Genomic DNA, 18692 nt, shown 5'->3' with positions numbered 1-18692 from the left:
CCTTAAGAATATAAACAATGGAAAGGTCACCCGCCTTGGATATACATTTGGGCTTGTTTGCTTTTAGGCTATAAATCAACAGAAGGAAGCAAAATAGGATACGCATTAGGAGTGCTCAAAGGGCCTGTTTCAGTAAGGCAGGCCTTAACTTTTTTTTTTTTTTTTTAATTTAGAAGCCAACCCAAAAACTTAGATCTCTTCCCTTTCTCTTCTGCTGTCCGCACTTAAATTAGTTGTGTGCCACTGGGGGGGGGGGGGGGGGGGGGGGAAATCTCTTTGGAGGTTTACTCTTGTTCCTTTAGGGCACTGGTTCCCAAACAGGTCCTCAGGAAACCCCAGGCCAGGCAGACTTTCAGAATACTCACAATGAACATTCATGAGAGATCTGTATGGAGATGGTGCATGCAAATCTTTCATGAATATTCATTAGACTGGATATTCAAACCTGATAAGAGATAAATGCTGAAAATGCTGTCCTAAATATAGCCAGACATACGTCATCACTTGTCTGCAGACGTGGCGTTAAAAACCAACCTTATCTGCCAAACTCATAAACACGTTTAGCTGGCTTTCAGACGGTGGTCTCCACCAATATCTGGTTATCTGCTGCCAGCTGAATATTGGGTTTGTCCGGTTTTGGCACTCTTGCCCGCATAACTACAATTTATGGCCGCTTAGCTAATGTTTTGCATATCATGCCCATTGTGGATATCCTGAAAACCTGACTGGTTGGGGGGTTTCCCTAGAACAGGTTTGAGAACCATTGCTTTAGGGTCTGATTTACTAAAGTTGTTTTTCCCATTCCATGTCTAGAAGGAAACAATAAATTAGGCCCTTAATGTTCCACTACAGGCCACTGGCAGAAATACACAGCCAACAACCCCATTCCTCACCCAGTCTCACTCTCCCTCCACTATCCTGCGCTTGACGAACTTTTAGCCTGACCCAATTCAGCACATTATATATTCAATGACGATACAGACCCCACTGACAATACCATTTTGAATGAACGTGAGCTTTTTATAGACATGCCTCTTAAACAGATTGGCAATAAAAAAAAAAAAAATTTTTTTAATCGAAAAGAAAGTGAAGGCTCTACAGAACTATTACAGTTGAGACGCTAAAGCATCCTCCGATGCTATCAACGAATCCTTTATCCCCACCTTGTTGCATCAGTGGCAACAATACAACAAAATCTCAAGCCATGGCCCGTATCCAACTTTTCTAAGACAGATTCAAGATTTCTCTTCATTCATTTATTTAAAATTTTATATTCTGCCTAAGCTGATTACAATACCACATAATCAAGTTTTTTTTTTAAATTATTTATTTATAGTTTTAATCAAATTAAACAAATTATTAAATTTGAACGGGTAATACAGATAAGAAAAAATTTTTTTAAGCAAAGCATAATTTTCTCCCTAAAAGGGGAGGAAATTTAACAAAAGAGGAAAATTCTTAACTCTTCTTTAGACCACAATAAATGGGGGGGAGGGTCATAAACCAATATTTCCAGGTAATTAAATAACAAAATATGCATAGCATGCAACCTAACTCACTTATTTTACATTATCTTCAAGTGGATTAACGGCTGGCCAATTTCTTTGCACTTATAAATGCCTTCAACTATTCTGGTTGGTGAAAAATATACTTTAAACCTAAATATTTTACAGCGCATTTACAGGGGTAATTAAGGTAGAAGGAAGCCCCTATGGATACAACCTCTGTTCTCAATGATAAGAACAATTTTCTCCTTTCTTGGGTTTGTTTGGTTATATCGGGGTATATCCATACTTTCTTGCCCCTGAACAATGCCTGCATTTTTTAAAAATATAAACGTAGCACAGCGTCCAAGTCTTGCTGAAATATAAACAACACTATTAATGTTGATCTTTCAGAGTTCACGTTTAATGTTGTCTCTAATATCTCAGTAATGTTTAAAGAGTCCTCTTGATTTTCCCTTGGATTAGGGAAGAGAAGTTGTAGATGGTTTCTTATGAGGAATATAGCATACTTTATTAAGTGGTGGAATGGATTCCGAGGAAAAACTTAATACTTCCATCAAATATAATTTAAAGGCATCAATCCACATAATCAAGTTTAAAAACAAATAAAACTCGAATTACGAAGCACACAAATAAAACAAATTAAAACAACAAAACTTAACATATTAACCCGATGCTTACACACACAAATATATTTTCAGTCATTTAAAAATGTTGCGCTGCTACAATATATAGAATTTAACCTATTAGCTCCATGCCTGTATACACAAATGTGTCTTCAATAATTTACGAAAATATGTCATACTACTACAGAATCTGTTGACTCCAGGTAATGCATTCCAAATCTGTGGGCCAGCAAGCGAAAAAACTGAATTCCAAGTACGAACATGTTTTACAGAAAGCAAATCTCCAGTTACCGACATGGCGTGATCTTACCTCAAGGCCCTTAAAGGCCGATACACGACAATGGACTCTTTCATATACCAAGGAACAAAGACTGCATATAATGCCGGATTAATTAAGCATGCAACCTTATACAGAACTCTAAATTGAATAGGTAGCCCATTCAAAGAATGGAGCACAGGCGTTACATGTTGAAAACGAGACACACCACTCAACAATCGAGCCGCGGCATTCTGAATTGTTTATAGCGCTTGTACCTTACATGTTGTAATACCCATATACACAGCATTACAAAAATCAATTTGAGAGATCACCGTACTCTGCACAACAGACCTTCATGGAAGCCATTCCTACTGGACAAACATGAGGAAGGCAATTTTCAAACTCCCAAGAAAGCACCCTGATCTTGAAAACGCAGCAGTTGTGCACAAAACGGGCTAGATTCTATACATCACACCTAAAACATCGGTGCCGAAAACCCCCCCACATCTAGGCATATTCTATAAACTGCACCTACATTTAGGTGTGGTTTACAGAATAGTCCTAAATCTAGGCATAGTTTATAGAATATGCCCAATACCCATTTTCTGTGACAATACTTAGTCACGGCCATTTACGCCAATGAAAACCTGGTGTAAATGCCAGTGACTAAATTACGCGCAGAAAGGGCATATTCTAACACAGTGCATGTAAATTCTGGGAAAACCCATGATCCGCCCATGGCCATGCCCACTTTTCAGAACCAAGTCTTAGAATTTACGCGCTTCATTTTACAGAATACGCTTAGACATCTGTGCGTGCAAATTCTAATTCAGTTATGCACACAAATCCAAAATACACCCACATTTGTGCATGCAACTCAAGTTGCACTATATAGAATCCAGGGGAATATGGGTAAGCAGAAACCTAAGCAACTCTGCATCTGCACATTTACTCATGTAAGACGTTTTGAACATTGCCCCCAGACTGAATACTTTCTGCATGTGTTTGCTTCAGTAATATGTGATCCAAGTAAAATTATATAAAGCGAAACCTCGGTTTTCGTTGACGTCGGATTTTGTCGTTTTTGGTTATCGTCGATTTTTTTCGCGAAATTTTTGTCTCGGTTTTCGTCGGTCGCCTCGGAATTCGTCGGTAAATGCCATGTTAAATGTTCATTTACTGCTAGTGATTTGAGGGCGTCCGCAGGAGGTGGGTGTGTTTTACATCATGTGCGTTAATTGCATTGGCTGGCTGTTGGTGTGGAAGGCGTGGGATATTTCTAGTGCCACTCCCCCCTTCCCCTTGTTCCTGTTTGCACTTGTTTAGCATTTTTGAAGGGCGGGAGCAGGAGGTGGGTGTGTTTAAGTGTGTGGGATCGCAAGAGAGGGGCTGGTGGAGGAGGTGTGTGTTGGAGATCTGTGAGGGCGGGACGGGATAGTGATTTGCGGATGTGGTGCGTTGTAAGTAGTTGCTGGTTGTGGACGTGCACTGGGGGAGTAGGCTGAGGTAAGCGGGGCAGGGGAATCTGGAGTCCTCTTGCTGATTTGCCCTTAGTAGCTTGTTGGCGCTGTTACAGCCTGTTATGATATCTGAAGCGTTGTGTGACGTGCCGCATCATCATCATTTATATAGTAGGACTAGCCTTTGAGCCCGTAAAAACGGGCTATTATAGGAAGGGGGGGGTTGAAAGGCCCGCCCCCGCTGCCGAGTTCGCCGCTGCCCCCCCCCCCCCGAGCCGTCACCACCCACCTTCCACCCGGCCGGGCCCTCGCTCCGCTATTGAAACAGCGAGGGTCCAGGAACGCAGCACTGAGCTCTGCTGAGCTGCCGACGTCAGCCTTTGTTCTTCTTCTCTGCCTGTCCCGCCCTCGTGTGACGTAACGTCGTCGAGGGCGGGACAGAGGCAGAGAAGAAGAAGGAAGGGCGATGTCAGCAGCTCAGCAGAGCTCAGTGCTGCGTTCCCGGACCCTCTCTGTTTCAATAGTGGAGCGAGGGCCCGACCGGGTAGAAGGTGGGTGGTGGCGACTCGGGTGGGGGGAGCGTTAGACGGTGGTGTCCCTCCCTCAGAAATGCGCAGTACAGACCCTCTCTGTTCCGCCCCCCGTCATCACGTATTGACGCGGGGGCGAGGCAGAGAAGGTCTCTACTGCGCATTTGCGAGTGAGTACGACACTCGCCTTTTATATATATTGATTAGTCTCTTTATTCATTTAAAAGAATTTAGAATAAATTGCCTCGGTTTTCGTCAATTATTTTCGGATGAATTATCGACGAAATCCGAGGTTTCACTGTATTTCTTTGTAGTGGCTTAGCAGCTGAAGTTGGCTCTGTCTAGACTGGCCACTCCTTCAGGAACCAAAGAGGTATTATTCAGATTTGCTACACTGGCTGTTTCTACACACATATATATATATGGATTTCTATGGACAAAGTTAACTGTTTTCCACTAAATCTATTCTCTCTTTTTCCTGTATTCCCTCAAAGATAACTCTTTTGGTAAAGCTGTCTTATCTTAAATTTCTGCATCCACTGTATAGAACCTCCAGACCAAATCCAACTACAGCAGAGCTATGGAGTCAATGTAGCAAACCTTTGACTCAGACTTCCTCTATTTTTCTACTATCTGACTCCGACTCCTAGTATGTGTACTAAATCTAAGGAGAAATTTGATTAATTACAGCAACATAAGATAATTATTTATGTACAAAATTAGGACTAATAGACCACAAAATATATTTCTTTGAAGTATGAACTAAGGGGAAACGGAAAGGGAATTGGGACTTGATATACCGCCTTTCTGAGGTTTTTGTAACTACATTCAAAGTGGTTTACATATATTCAGGTACTTATTTTGTACCAGGGGCAATGGAGGGTTAAGTGACTTGCCCAGAGTCACAAGGAGCTGCAGTGGGAATCAAACTCAGTTCCCCAGGATCAAAGTCCACTGCACTAACCACTAGGCTACTCCTCCACTAGCAACATTCCATGTAGAAGACTGCCCTTGCAGATCACCAATGTGGCCGCTTCTACATGGAATGTTGCTAGTGGAATAACAACATTCCATGTAGAATCTCAAATAGTAGCAACAGAATCTCAATAGTAGCAACATTCCATCTAGAATCTCCAATAGGGAAAGGGAAATGGGACTTGATATACCGCCTTTCTGAGGTTTTTGCAACTACATTCAAAGAGGTTTACATATATCCAGGTACTTATTTTGTATCTGGGACAATGGAAGGTAAAGTGACTTGTCCAGAGTCAGAAGGAGCTACAGCGGGAATCAAACCCAGTTCCCCAGTATCCCGATGCCTGACGCAGGTTCTCAGGTTACTGCAATAACCACTAGGATACTCCTCCACCTGAACAAAAAAAATAAGTATAAAATGACAGTATTTCCCATATACTGCAATGCTGTATGTTTTTATTTTGAAGCTGGAGTCAGTACATTTTTACCAACTCCAACTCCACCCAAAATTGCTTCCAATTCCTACTCCATGACCCCAACTCCACATCCCTAACCTACAGATGAAAACTTTTACAATGAGCGCATTAAGCACTAGAGAAGCTACGGATGATAAGATCCTGTGTACTGCGTTATGTCTCAGTTCAGTGGGCAGTAAAAGCTTTCACTTTAAGACTGATGGAAGGGAAAAAAAACTCTGAATTAAAGCCTTTTTTCCGAGCCAATAATGAGGCTATGAGAACGAGAGTGGAAAAGGAAAGAGAAACAGCTGAATGGAGCTGCATAATCTGACTCTAAATGAAGATGCAAGCATATCTTTTCACATGCTAGGCTAGACCCTGTGGTTCTCAACCTTCCCCTCCCCCCAACTGGGACACACCTGACGAATGGTACTCATATACGTGACACATTGCATTTGACGGTATCGTAGTTCTTAGGAGTTAAATGTACACATGCTCTGTATCCAAAACGTCCCACCTCTCCTCAACAGGTGCAGATCAGAACTCCATGGAAGTCTCTGTATAAAAAAAATATTCCAATTCTCATGCCATCTGAGCACTAACATTAATCTTTCCACTAGCAGGTACATTGTGAAATAAAAAACCTGAAAAAAAAATCCTAAAACAACATACATGTGGCAAACCTATCATAAACAACAGCACTAATTCCTATGATTGAAACAGCATGAACACTTCCTACGAATAGGTAGAACTACAAATATTACACTGAGCCCTAGGATCATCAATACACCTATTATTTATTACATTTGTATCCCACATTATCCCACCTCTTTGCAGGCTCAATGTGGCTTACAATTCGTCATGGATACTGAAATAGAAGAGAGTATACATTTGGCTTTACAGAGTGTTTTGGGTTACATGAAAATGAAATACGTGATAGTGTAAGAGCAGAAGGCATTATAAGATAGTGCTGGATGTATTAAGGTTGTACAGTTACATGTGTTGGTCATTGTGATATATCTTGTCAAAGAGAGAAGCTTTCAATGCTTTATGGAAGTTGGTCAATTCATAGACCGTTTTCAGGTGACGTGGCAACGCATTCCAGAACTGCGTACTCATGTAGGAGAAGGTAGATGAGTGCATTAGTTTGTATTTCAGGCCTTTGCACTTAGGAGGATGAAGATTGAGGAATGTACGAGAAGATTTCTTTGCGTTCCTGGGTGGTAGGTCTATTAGGTCCGACATGTAAGCTGGGGCGTCGCCATGGATGATTTTATGGACTAGGGTGCAAAGCTTGAATGTGATCCGTTCTTTAAGTGGGAGGCAGTGTAGTTTTTCACGTAAAGGTTTTGCGCTTTCGTATTTTGGTTTGCCGAATATTAGTCTAGCTGCCGTGTTCTGGGCAGTCTGGAGTTTTTTAAGTATTTGTTCTTTGCAACCAGCGTAAAGTGAATTAAAGTAGTCCAGATGACTGAGTACTAGTGATTGTACCAGATTGCGGAAAACAGTCCTTGGAAAGTATGGTTTGATTCTTTTTAGTTTCCACATTGAGTGAAACATCTTTTTAGTTATGTTTTTCGCATGGTTCTCAAGTGTCAGGTGTCGATCAATAGTGACTCCAAGAATTTTTAGGGTGTCCGAGATTGGTAGATTTAGTTTGGGTGTGTTGATGGTGGTAAATTTGTTCTTATTGTATTGTGAGGTGAGTACTAGGCATTGGGTTTTTTCTGCATTGAGTTTCAGCTGAAATTCATCTGCCCAGGAATTCACGATGTGTAGGCTTTGCTTGATTTCATTGGATATTTCTCTTAGATCTTGTTTGAATGGGATGTAGATCGTTACGTCGTCAGCATATATGAATGGATTTAAGTTCTGATTCAATAGTAGTTTGGCCAGGGGTGTCATCATTAGGTTGAAAATGGTCGGTGAGAGGGGGGATCCCTGTGGTACTCCGCATACAGGCATCCATGTAGCTGAAGTGGTCGAATTTGAAGTCACTTGGTATGAGCGTGTAAAACAAATCAACTGGGACTGCTACAGATCTATACACAGAAACAGAATACCACATCTCGGTCACATGCAAAACACAGAAAGTCCCTCTCCAAATACAGAACAAGGGATCACAAAATTAGAAATAGAAACATGAAGACAAAACTTGAACTGGGAACACCAAGAAGTCAAACTCAGCATGTAGTGATACACTGGAGAAATAAAAACAGAAATGTATATCCTCCTGTACGGAATAAAATACAAAGACATCTGCGATGCACATTTACCAACGTTAACGTTTTCTAGTTAATAACATCAAAATAAAAACAACACTTTCTACTTTTGTTATCCGGTCATCTTATTTTCCAATCCTAGCGAGGTAATTAAATTTGCTGATGACACAAAGTTATTCAAAGTCGTTAAATCGCGACAGGATTGTGAAAAATTACAAGAGGACCTTACGAGACTGGGAGACTGGGCGGCTAAATGGCAGATGATGTTTAATGTGAGCAAGTGCAAGGTGATGCATGTGGGAAAAAAGAACCCGAATTATAGCTACGTCATGCAAGGTTCCACGTTAGGAGTTAAGGACCAAGAAGGGATCTGGGTGTCGTCGTCGATAACACACTGAAACCTTCTGCTCAGTGTGCTGCTGCGGCTAAGAAAGCGAATAGAATGTTGGGTATTATCAGGAAAGGTATGGAAAACAGGTGTGAGGATGTTATAATGCCGTTGTATCGCTCCATGGTGCGACCGCACCTTGAGTATTGTGTTCAATTCTTGTCGCCGCATCTCAAGAAAGATATAGTAGAATTGGAAAAGGTGCAGCGAAGGGCGACTAAAATGATAGCGGGGATGGGACGACTTCCCTATGAAGAAAGACTAAGGAGGCTAGGGCTATACAGCTTGGAGAAGAGACGGCTGAGGGGAGACATGATAGAGGTATATAAAATAATGAGTGGAGTGGAACAGGTGGATGTGAAGCGTCTGTTCACGCTTTCCAAAAATACTAGGACTAGGGGGCATGCGATGAAACTACAGTGTAGTAAATTTAAAACAAATCGGAGAAAATTTTTCTTCACCCAACGTGTAATTAAACTCTGGAATTCGTTGCTGGAGAAAGTGGTGAAGGCGGTTAGCTTAGCAGAGTTTAAAAAGGGGTTGGACGGTTTCCTAAAAGACAAGTCCATAAACCGCTACTAAACGGACTTGGAAAACTCCAAAATTCCAGGAATAACATGTATAGAATGTTTGTACGTTTGGGAAGCTTGCCAGGTGCCCTTGGCCTGGATTGGCCGCTGTCGTGGACAGGATGCTGGGCTCGATGGACCCTTGGTCTTTTCCCAGTATGGCATTACTTATGTACTTATTTTGGTCCCCAGTTTCTCTCCACTGCTAACTAGCTGCTGTCCACTTGCCTCCTTCTGTCTTTTCACTTACCTATCCTAGTTCTCCTATTTCCACGGTCTCACTCCCCCCTACAGTCTCCTATTCCCTTCTATCTTTCACCCTCTCTTCATTCTATTTCTACCATCATTCTCCTCTGACCCCCATATGTGACTATCCCTGGGAAAAGATGACCAAAGTCACCATAACAAATGAGGTTTTAATTCATTCTATTAGAGCAAACAATTTGTAAATACAACAGTCAAAACCCCATCCTTTTATGTGAAAAAAATAAATGAGAAGTTGCACAGGCCAAACATATAACTTTTGCAGACTGCTTATGGACCATGACATGAACAAAACGAAAAAAAAGGCCATTCTCAGCATTCTGGATCCACTACTTCAGTCACTTTTTCCCCAGAGGTGGTCACATATGGCCTAACATGTTTTCTCTAAATTCTTCTTATAATTATACCTCTCCCACATCTAATTAATTCAAAAAAAAAATGCCAGATTTAATAAGGCAGTATTCAGCTCCTTATTCATACATACTGCATCCCTTTCCAAACCGTTTCGTTCTTTGTAGTGCGGTGAACAGACTTATTTCTAATCAATTTACATTTATACAGAAATCGGTCAGTCAATTATTAAGTCCTCTGTATGAGCCATTCGTCCTTAAACTGAGTCTCTGATCCTAATTAGGCTCAAATGTATAACCACTTAGTTCTTAGAGAAACCTTGATGTAGATGCTTTAAAAGAACTAAGTGGTTATGCATTTGAGCCTAATTAGGATCAGAGACTCAGTTTAAGGACAAATGGCTCATACAGAGGACTTAATAATTGACTGACCGATTTCTGTATAAATGTAAATTGATTAGAAATAAGTCAGTTCACCGCACTACAAAGAACGAGACAATCTGGAAAGGGATGCAGTATGTATGAATAAGGAGCTGAATATTGACTTATTAAATCTGGCATTTTTTGAATTAATTAGATGTGGGTGAGGTATAATTATAAGAACAATTTAGAGATAATATTTACCTTGTTTGAAAAAAGTAGGTCTCCTTAAGTGTAATATTATCTAACATATTTTCATCATGTCCAACATCTCCCTCTCTCACCCCTTCTTCACTGTCCCCCCCCCATAATTATTTTCTCCGAGTCCTCCTCCTCTCTTTCCCCTCCCCCCACATAGTATCTCCTCCCTTTCCCACTTCATGTCCATCTCTTCCCCTCTGTCTATTTTCCTGTCTCCTCCCTCACCAGTATCTCTTCCTCACTCCCCCACCCATCATTTTTCCCCTCTGTTTTCTTGACCCACGGTCCAGAATGCACTCACCTCCTTTTTTACTGCCACTTCCAACATAAAAGGAAAGCAGCACAGAGCTTTGAAGCCCCAGCCTGTGCTCAGCATCTGATGGTCCTACCCCTGACGTAGACTTCCTGTGGAGGGTGGCTTGACTGGCAGACACCAAAAGCGTGCACAGGGTAGTACAGGACCTTAAACCCGAGCATGCTCTCAGTGACTGATCAGTCCCACTCACCTCTAAAGCAGGAGGTCTGTGTTGGTGGTGGAAATGGCAGACACTGAGCACAGACATGGACTCCAAAGCTACAGGTCTGTCTACCCAAAGGTGGTATTGGAAAAGCCCTTCATGTACTACTGAATCAACCCTGTAACACAGTTCCCAGGTCCTCGTGATACACCAGTGTCAGGACACCCCAGATCAGAATCACTGGGCTAGACTGAAGGAAGACCCATAATCCATCAGCTGCCGTCCCTGACAATCACCCACGGGCTACAGAACTGACTTAATTGATTTCTCTGGATCAGTACGTAAAACTGCTTGCATATTAAGAGTCGGTAGATAAGCAAATTCATTTACAGCTTCAAGTCTTGTACTGGAACCGATAGATACAGTAGTTTCCATTCTGTTCTGAGAGCCACACACAACTGGATCTGGTTTTGAAGCTATCTACAATAAAATGTACTGACATACAAAAGTGTGTAAAAATCACTCTCATGTATATCGATTATGGATATTTGTTTGGTGAAGATTGGGCTGAGTCTGGAGTAGAGTTCAAATCCTGCTCTGCCACTGATTCCGTGTGACCCTAGCTAAAAATAACTATCTCCCTGTCTCTCAGTCTTGAACCCAGCTCTGCCTCCAAAACGCTTTATGTGGCCCAAGTAAGTCCTTGGGTCTCAATTCATCAAGCTCTAAATGAGTTAACAACAGTTTTCTTCCCATTAAACTTAATAGCCAGAGACTCCAATACAGAGCACAATGTATGTATGGATCCCAGCCTGCTTTGTTCCAACTCAAAAGCAGGTTGGGATCCATTACTGACGGAAAGCATGGTAGCCAAACAACTTACAGATTATATAAACAAACTAGTAAAAAAAACCCGTTTCTGATGCAAATGAAACGAGGGCTAGCAAGGTTTTCTTCAGAGTGTGCATGTGGGAGTGTGTGTGTCCCTGCCCTCTGCCCTCTGCCCTCTCTCCCTCCCCCTCCCGAGTCCAGTCCTTCAGTGTTTCCTGCTGTTCTGTGTTTTTGTTACAGAGAGAGTGAGGGCATCTCTCTCCCCTCCCCCCTCTGAGTCCTTCACAGTTTCGTGGGATTTCCTGCTGTGCTGTTTTCCTTCACTCATGGGGAAACCGGATATCTCTGGCGCTTCACACTTCCGGCTGGAGGCTTCAGTGGTGCCTTTTATATATATAGATTCTCAATATTACACGAATCACAGTCAGGTTTTCGCCCCCTCCACAGCCCAGAAAACAGTACTACTCACTCTCCTAGCCAAATTCAAGCAGGAAATAGCAATAGGCAAAAACATCCTCCTCCTCCAATTTGACATGTCTAGTGCATTCGACATGGTAAACCATAATATATTAATAAGATTACTAGATAAGTTCGGGATTGGTGGAAACATACTTAGCTGGATCAAGGGTTTCCTAAACACAAGAACATATCAAGTAAAATCAAACTCAAACATATCATTGCCGTGGAAAGCAGACTGCGGAGTACCACAAGGATCATCGCTATCACCGATCCTCTTCAACCTAATGATGACCCCACTAGCCAAGACCTTATCCAACCAAGGCCTTAACCCTTTCCTCTATGCAGACGATGTCACAATACTCATTCCTTACAAATCTAAACTGACAGAAATCACCAACGAAATCAAGATCAGCTTGAACATCATGGACTCTTGGGCAAATGCATTTCAACTAAAACTAAACAACGAAAAAAACACTGTCTCATCCTCTCATTCCTACACAGCACGGATAACCCCACAATTATCAACACCCCAGATTGCACCCGCCCTATCTCAGACAGCCTGAACATCCTTGGCGTTACAATGGACCTCAGCTTAACACTAGAGAGCCAAGTGACATCCGCAAACAAAGAAAATGTTCCACTCAATGTGGAAACGCAAACGCGTGAAACAATTCTTCCTGAGGGGAACATTCCGCAACCTGATACAATCAATGGTACTAAGCCATGTAGACTACTGCAATGGAAATTATGCGGGATGCAAAGAACAAACCTTAAAGAAACTTCAGACCGCTCAAAACATGGCAGCTAGGCTTATCTTTGGAAAAACGTGATTTGAAAGTGCAAAACCCCTTCGCGAAAAACTACACTGGCTCCCAATCAAAGAACGCATTGCTTTCAAAATTATCTACGGTAAAGCTCCGCGATACATGACAGACTTGAGCGACTTACCAACTAGAAACACATCCGAATCAACACAAAAGTATCTAAATCTGCACTACCCAAGCTGCAAAGGACTCAAATACAAATCAACTTACGCGTCCAGTTTTTCCTACATAAGCACACAACTGTGGAACGCATTATCAAAAGCCTTGAAAACTACGAACGACCACCTAAACTTCCGGAAAACACTAAAAACGAACCTGTTTAGAAAAGGCATACCCTACCAATCCAACTTAAATGCCTGACCTCTGCAACACAACAAAACTAAATAACGTAATGGACATAACACAACTCTTCCGTTGTACGATTCCCTAGTGTGGCTGTGCCACATGAACTTTATCTTACCATAACATCACTTTGTATTTGTTCACAGCGGAGTCTGCAAAGGCCTCTCCGGTACTATGTAAGCCACATTGAGCCTACAAATAGGTGGGAAAATGTGGGATATAAATGTAACAAATAAATAAATTACAGACAAAAGGTACAATATCACACCTCCCTTAACTCTGCTGGAATGATAGGAAGGTAACATAGCAGTGGTGTGCTTTAGCTAATAATTTTCCTTTGTATGATATTCCCTTCATTTTACTTCACCTAACATGCACAAATGCACTCCGATATAACAGTTGTTTGCCACCATATATGGAACTTCTCAACCAAAGTCGGTTGCTCACATCATATTTCACTAGTCTCAGGCTACAAGAGCTAGAACTTTGCACACTGTAAAAATAAATCAATGTATACAAAAGAATTACAAAAACAACTAAATGTACTGGAGGAAAGGAGGAACAGGGGTGATATGATACAGACGTTCAAATATTTGAAAGGTATTAATCCGCAAACGAACCTTTTCCGGAGATGGGAAGGTGGTAGAACGAGAGGGCATGAAATGAGATTGAAGGGGGGCAGACTCAAGAAGAATGTCGGGAAGTATTTTTTCACGGAGAGGGTGGTGGATGCTTGGAATGCCCTCCCGCGGGAGGTGGTGGAGATGAAAACGGTAACGGAATTCAAACATGCGTGGGATAAACATAAAGGAATCCTGTGCAGAAGAAAGGGATCCTCAGGAGCTTAGCCTAGAATGGGTGGCAGAGCTGGTGGTTGGGAGGCGGGGCTAATGCTGGGCAGACATATACGGTCTGTGCTGGGGCTGGTGGTTGGGAGGCGGGACTAGTGCTGGGCAGACTTATACAGTCTGTGCCAGAGCCGGTGGTGGGTGGCAGGGATAGTGCTGGGCAGACTTATACGGTCTGTGCCAGAGCTGGTGGTTGGGAGGCGGGGTTGGTGGTTGGGAGGCGGGGATAGGGCTGGCCAGACTTATACGGTCTGTGCACTGAAGAGGACAGTACAAATAAAAAAAAGTAGCACATATGAATTTATCTTCTTGGGCAGACTGGATGGACCGTGCAGGTCTTTTTCTGCCGTCATCTACTATGTTACTATGTTACTACTATGTTACTGGTTAATGGAACAAATGACATACACAGATAAGGCCCACTCAATAATCACACAAAAATCATACTCATTTATCCCTCATTCTCACACCTACAATCTTCATGCTATCTTATTCACGCCTCTCATCACTTATACATCATAACATTTTCAAAATACCATCATCCTACAAACCCCCACAAGCTATAAATACCATCAACTCTATATATTCATGGTACATGTCTTCCTAACTGAACCACAGATTACTGCGTAGTCTCTGCTTAACACATCTATCACTATTTGTTGTTCACTGATGTCCATATATTTGCAGAGTCTTCCAAAGAGGTTCTATAATCAACTGATTCAGTCCGGCTAATCAGCCACTCCTTTTCAATTAAATAGAAGCTAGTGTGTTCTCCATACAGCCTGTGAGGTCAAGAACCCGACAGCTCACATTTATGGTTCATACTTCAATGGATCTTTCGACTCTCTTATCATATATCAATTTCCAGAAATACTTTGATCTTTCAAGACCCTACACGGTGCTGTGTTTCGCTCAAACCGAGCATCATCGGGGGTCTTTGTTTGATGATGCTCGGTTGGAACATAAAATACAACCATCAGAGAAAAAAATAAAAGGACAATACCTTGTTGAGTTTGCCCAGAGAGGATATGAGATCAGCCCATTCACTAGAAGACTCAAAGTTCCTCAAGGCCTTTTCAATGGCTGAAGAATAATTTCGGTATCGATAATCACTTAACAGCTCCTGCTCTTCCGGGTCCATCTTGCATGCTCACCGCCAGTGCTGGAAGTTGTTCAAAGAAAACACGGGTTCACTTAAAAAGCTATTAAGCCTCATAAAAATATTAAATGAATAGAAATCACATCAGGCAATGAGAGGGCTGGATTTACACATTACCAATGCATCTATGCAGCAATGCTGACCTCAGTGGGCTGCTCACATTCAGAGCAGCTCTGCCCAGATTTCAGTCCCACAGGATAACCCAAATCAGGTTACAAGACATGAAAACCTACAGATCAAACTAGAATTCACCACCAATTCAGAATTCTATAAATATTTATTTAAAAAAAAAACCACCCACAGTACACCTTTAATTTTATTCTTTACAATCCAGCTGCATCACCATGAAATGCATAAAATCTGTTTTACTGTTCTGGGATCTTGCCAGGTTCTTGTGACCTGGATTGGCCACTGCTGGAAACAGGACACTGGGCTTGATGGACCTTCAGTCTGTCCCAGTATAGCAACACTATATTCTTACATTCATTACAGATATCCTATAAACACAGATGGCACATGAGGACCAGAGAGGACTACTCATGGTTTAAGTGAACAAGCCTGCCTGAATGTTAATGTCCACCTTCCTTCTTCTGAACAGCTGGTGCCTTTCACCCAGAGGTAACTCTCATAAATTGCAAGGTCACTGGATTGCACTAGATGAATGACGCCACATCAAAGCTACATTTTCAGATCCTGGTTCTAATTATTATTCTAGCATACTGTGTCACCTGACTGGACCTAATCATGTCACTTGCTAGGAGCGTCCTGTTCCTGGACTTGAGGTGGTAAGACTTTTTACACTACTAAAGTACTTTTGCACATCATTAAGAACATAAGAGCAGCCATACTGGGTCAGACCAATGTTCCATCTAGCCCCGTATCCTGTTTTCCAAACAGTGGCCAAGACAGATCACAAGTACCTGGCAGAAACCCAAATCGTGGCAACACTCCATATTACAAATCCCAGGGCAAGCAGTTGCTTCCCATGTCTGTCTCAATGGCAGACTATGGACTTTTCCTCCAGGAATCTGTCCATCAGAACTAATCACAAGGAACTACAGTGGGAATTGAACCCAGGCTGCCAGGATCAAAGCCTGCTGCACTAACCATTAGGTTACTCCTCCTCAGCAAAACTACGGAATTACTTTAATTCCCAACCAACACCAGATATCCATAGATGTTCTTTGGAAGAATGTCAAAACAAAGGCAGCCTGGAAGTCAAATATTTGACCACGCCTTTCAATAAGAATGTAACTTCCCTACAATGACAGCAAGAACACTGGATGCTACTGTCAGCTTTTCCCATGTCTCCATCTTCACAGTAATTTTGGGCACAATACAGCAAATTCCAACAAACAATGATTTAGATAAATCACCGGGTTCCTTTTTTTCTATATCACAAGAACAAAAGAGAAACATCCATAAATACGGATGCATCTTTTTGTTATTCTTTACAATTAAAACAGTCACTGAGCCAAAGACCCGCTCATATTTGCTACTAGTTTTAACAGAAAACCAGAATGCTTATAGATTACACAGTTTCAGTACTTTGTATCGGAGCATCTATCACATGCAGTCTCTCTTTCTGCATGTGACCCTTAACTATGTGAGCAGAGGGAGATCCAAAAAGCTAGATTATAGCAAACTGCATGTGAAACAAGGATTCCTCTAGCTCAGTAGTTCCCAAACATTTTCCCCCTCTGGCAGTAATATGGAGTGGCATCTTAGAAAGTACATCCAAGTCGGGATGTCTGACATTCTGCCAGTATGTTAGAACAGGTTCTGTTGACACAGAGCCTGTTCTAATAGACACGGTGAAATGGATGTTCATGCGCCAGTGATGTGCAGAATGAACATCTATGTTAGAAAAACAGACTGTAAATCATCAACAGGTCAACACAGGAACAATGCCGTCCCCCCCTGGAAACATGCCCTGGTCATCCCACTTCTTATAAAGTCCACTCTTGGCTCATCCCTTCCAACTAATTTCCGCCCTTTCTTTAACCTCCCTTCTTTCTTTGATAAAATTCTTGATCAATTTGTGTTGTCTCAACTGGACTCTTTTAATGAGAAATCCAACATCCTACACTCTTTGCAAGCAGGTTTTAGAATTGGTCATAGTACCAAAACCCTTCTCCTAGCTGTTTATACCATTTGTGTAGCCCAAGATCATTGTCAATCGGTAGTCATGGTCTCCCTTGAACTGTCCTCAGCTTTTGACCTGGTTAATCATACTCTCCTTCTCCATCATCTTCAGGGTATTGGTATCTCCAACATAGTTCTGTCCTGGTTCTCTAGCTATCTCTTGTCGGTCTTTCCAACTTGTGCATTCTGGTGCCTTTTCTGACTCCTTTCCTGTCCAATCGGGTGTCTTCAGGGGTCCATATTTTCACCCATGTTGTTCAATATTTTCTTGGCACCACTTCTGACTTATTCAAGATCGTGGATGTCTTCCCTCCTGCTATGCGAATGACATCCAAATTCTCTATCACATCACTGACACCGTCTCCTCTCTCTCCTGCTTGAGCTTCTATCTGCAGGCAGTTTCAACCTGGCTTCGGGACAACAGATTTTCTGAATGCAGTAAAATGTGAATCTATTCTCCTTTGTGTTGTCAGCAAATTTAATTACCTCACTAGTTACTCCCATATCTAGATCATTTATAAATATGTTAAAAAGAAGCGGTTCCAGCAGAGACCCCTGCAGAACTCCAATATCAACCCTTCTCCATTGAGAATACTATTTAACTCTGCTCTCTGTTTTCTATCTTTTAACCAGTTTTTAATCCACAAAAACTCTCAGGTAGGCATCAATACCCTTTGCTCCAAAGAGGCACCAGTAACAAGGCAAAGATGTTCAAAATCACTGTAGACCTGCCCTGTTTCCAACACTAGAATTCTACTTCTGCTTCTAGTTACATACTGCAGTACTTCCCAGAAAGAGGACTCAAAAGTGTTTTACATCATAAAACTAAAAAATATACCAACGCAATGTTCGAAGGGCACAGGTCAAACAACATTATGCAAGTACATGGCTCTTAACCAAAGTAAAAGGGCTCTGAAAATTGCCCACCTTTATCTGTAAGTAAAAGCATGGACAGTGTCACATGAGGCACGTACCATACCTTTACTGAACACAGGAGGAACAGGGTAGAGAATGCAACAGCACACACCGCTGGCATTTTCAAGATCACATGCACTGTTTTGAAGGGAACAATTACAGAAAAAAAAAAGGCAAATCTTTGTTGTAAGCAACGATAGTACAAGTAAGGAGCACCCCTTTTAAAAAGCTGTGATAGCGGCTGCCGGTGTGGTAATGCTGTGTCGGTATTACCGCATGGCTTTGTAAATAAAAAAAAAAAGGGGTGGGGGAGATAGCGATTACTGATATATAATTATATGTGTTGAAAAACAATAACATCCTCTTCACTTCTTCCTTGTTTACCCGGATTGTTCTATCTGCTTTCCTATAGTGAAAGAGTAACATAATGGTTAAAGAAGCCAGCTACGAACCAGGGGAGCCCAGTTCAAATCCTACTGCAGTT

General features: G+C 41.9%; 1 protein-coding gene across 2 annotated transcripts in view; it reads right to left on the bottom strand.

Moving 5' to 3' along the window:
* Positions 1 to 18692, bottom strand: part of DOP1B (DOP1 leucine zipper like protein B) — a 224042-nt gene that overhangs the window by 203326 nt on the left and 2024 nt on the right. For both annotated transcript variants that reach the window (XM_030202211.1, XM_030202212.1), the window contains exon 2: positions 14993 to 15151. In XM_030202211.1, coding sequence (XP_030058071.1) covers positions 14993 to 15130 — 138 coding nt within the window. In that variant the 5' untranslated portion in view covers positions 15131 to 15151. The remainder of the gene's footprint in view (positions 1 to 14992; positions 15152 to 18692) is intronic.

The sequence above is a fragment of the Microcaecilia unicolor genome, chromosome 4 (genome assembly GCF_901765095.1).
Source record: "Microcaecilia unicolor chromosome 4, aMicUni1.1, whole genome shotgun sequence".
NCBI lineage: Eukaryota > Metazoa > Chordata > Amphibia > Gymnophiona > Siphonopidae > Microcaecilia > Microcaecilia unicolor.
Note: the sequence above shows the minus strand (reverse complement) of the source record. Positions and strands in the feature narration are given on the sequence as shown.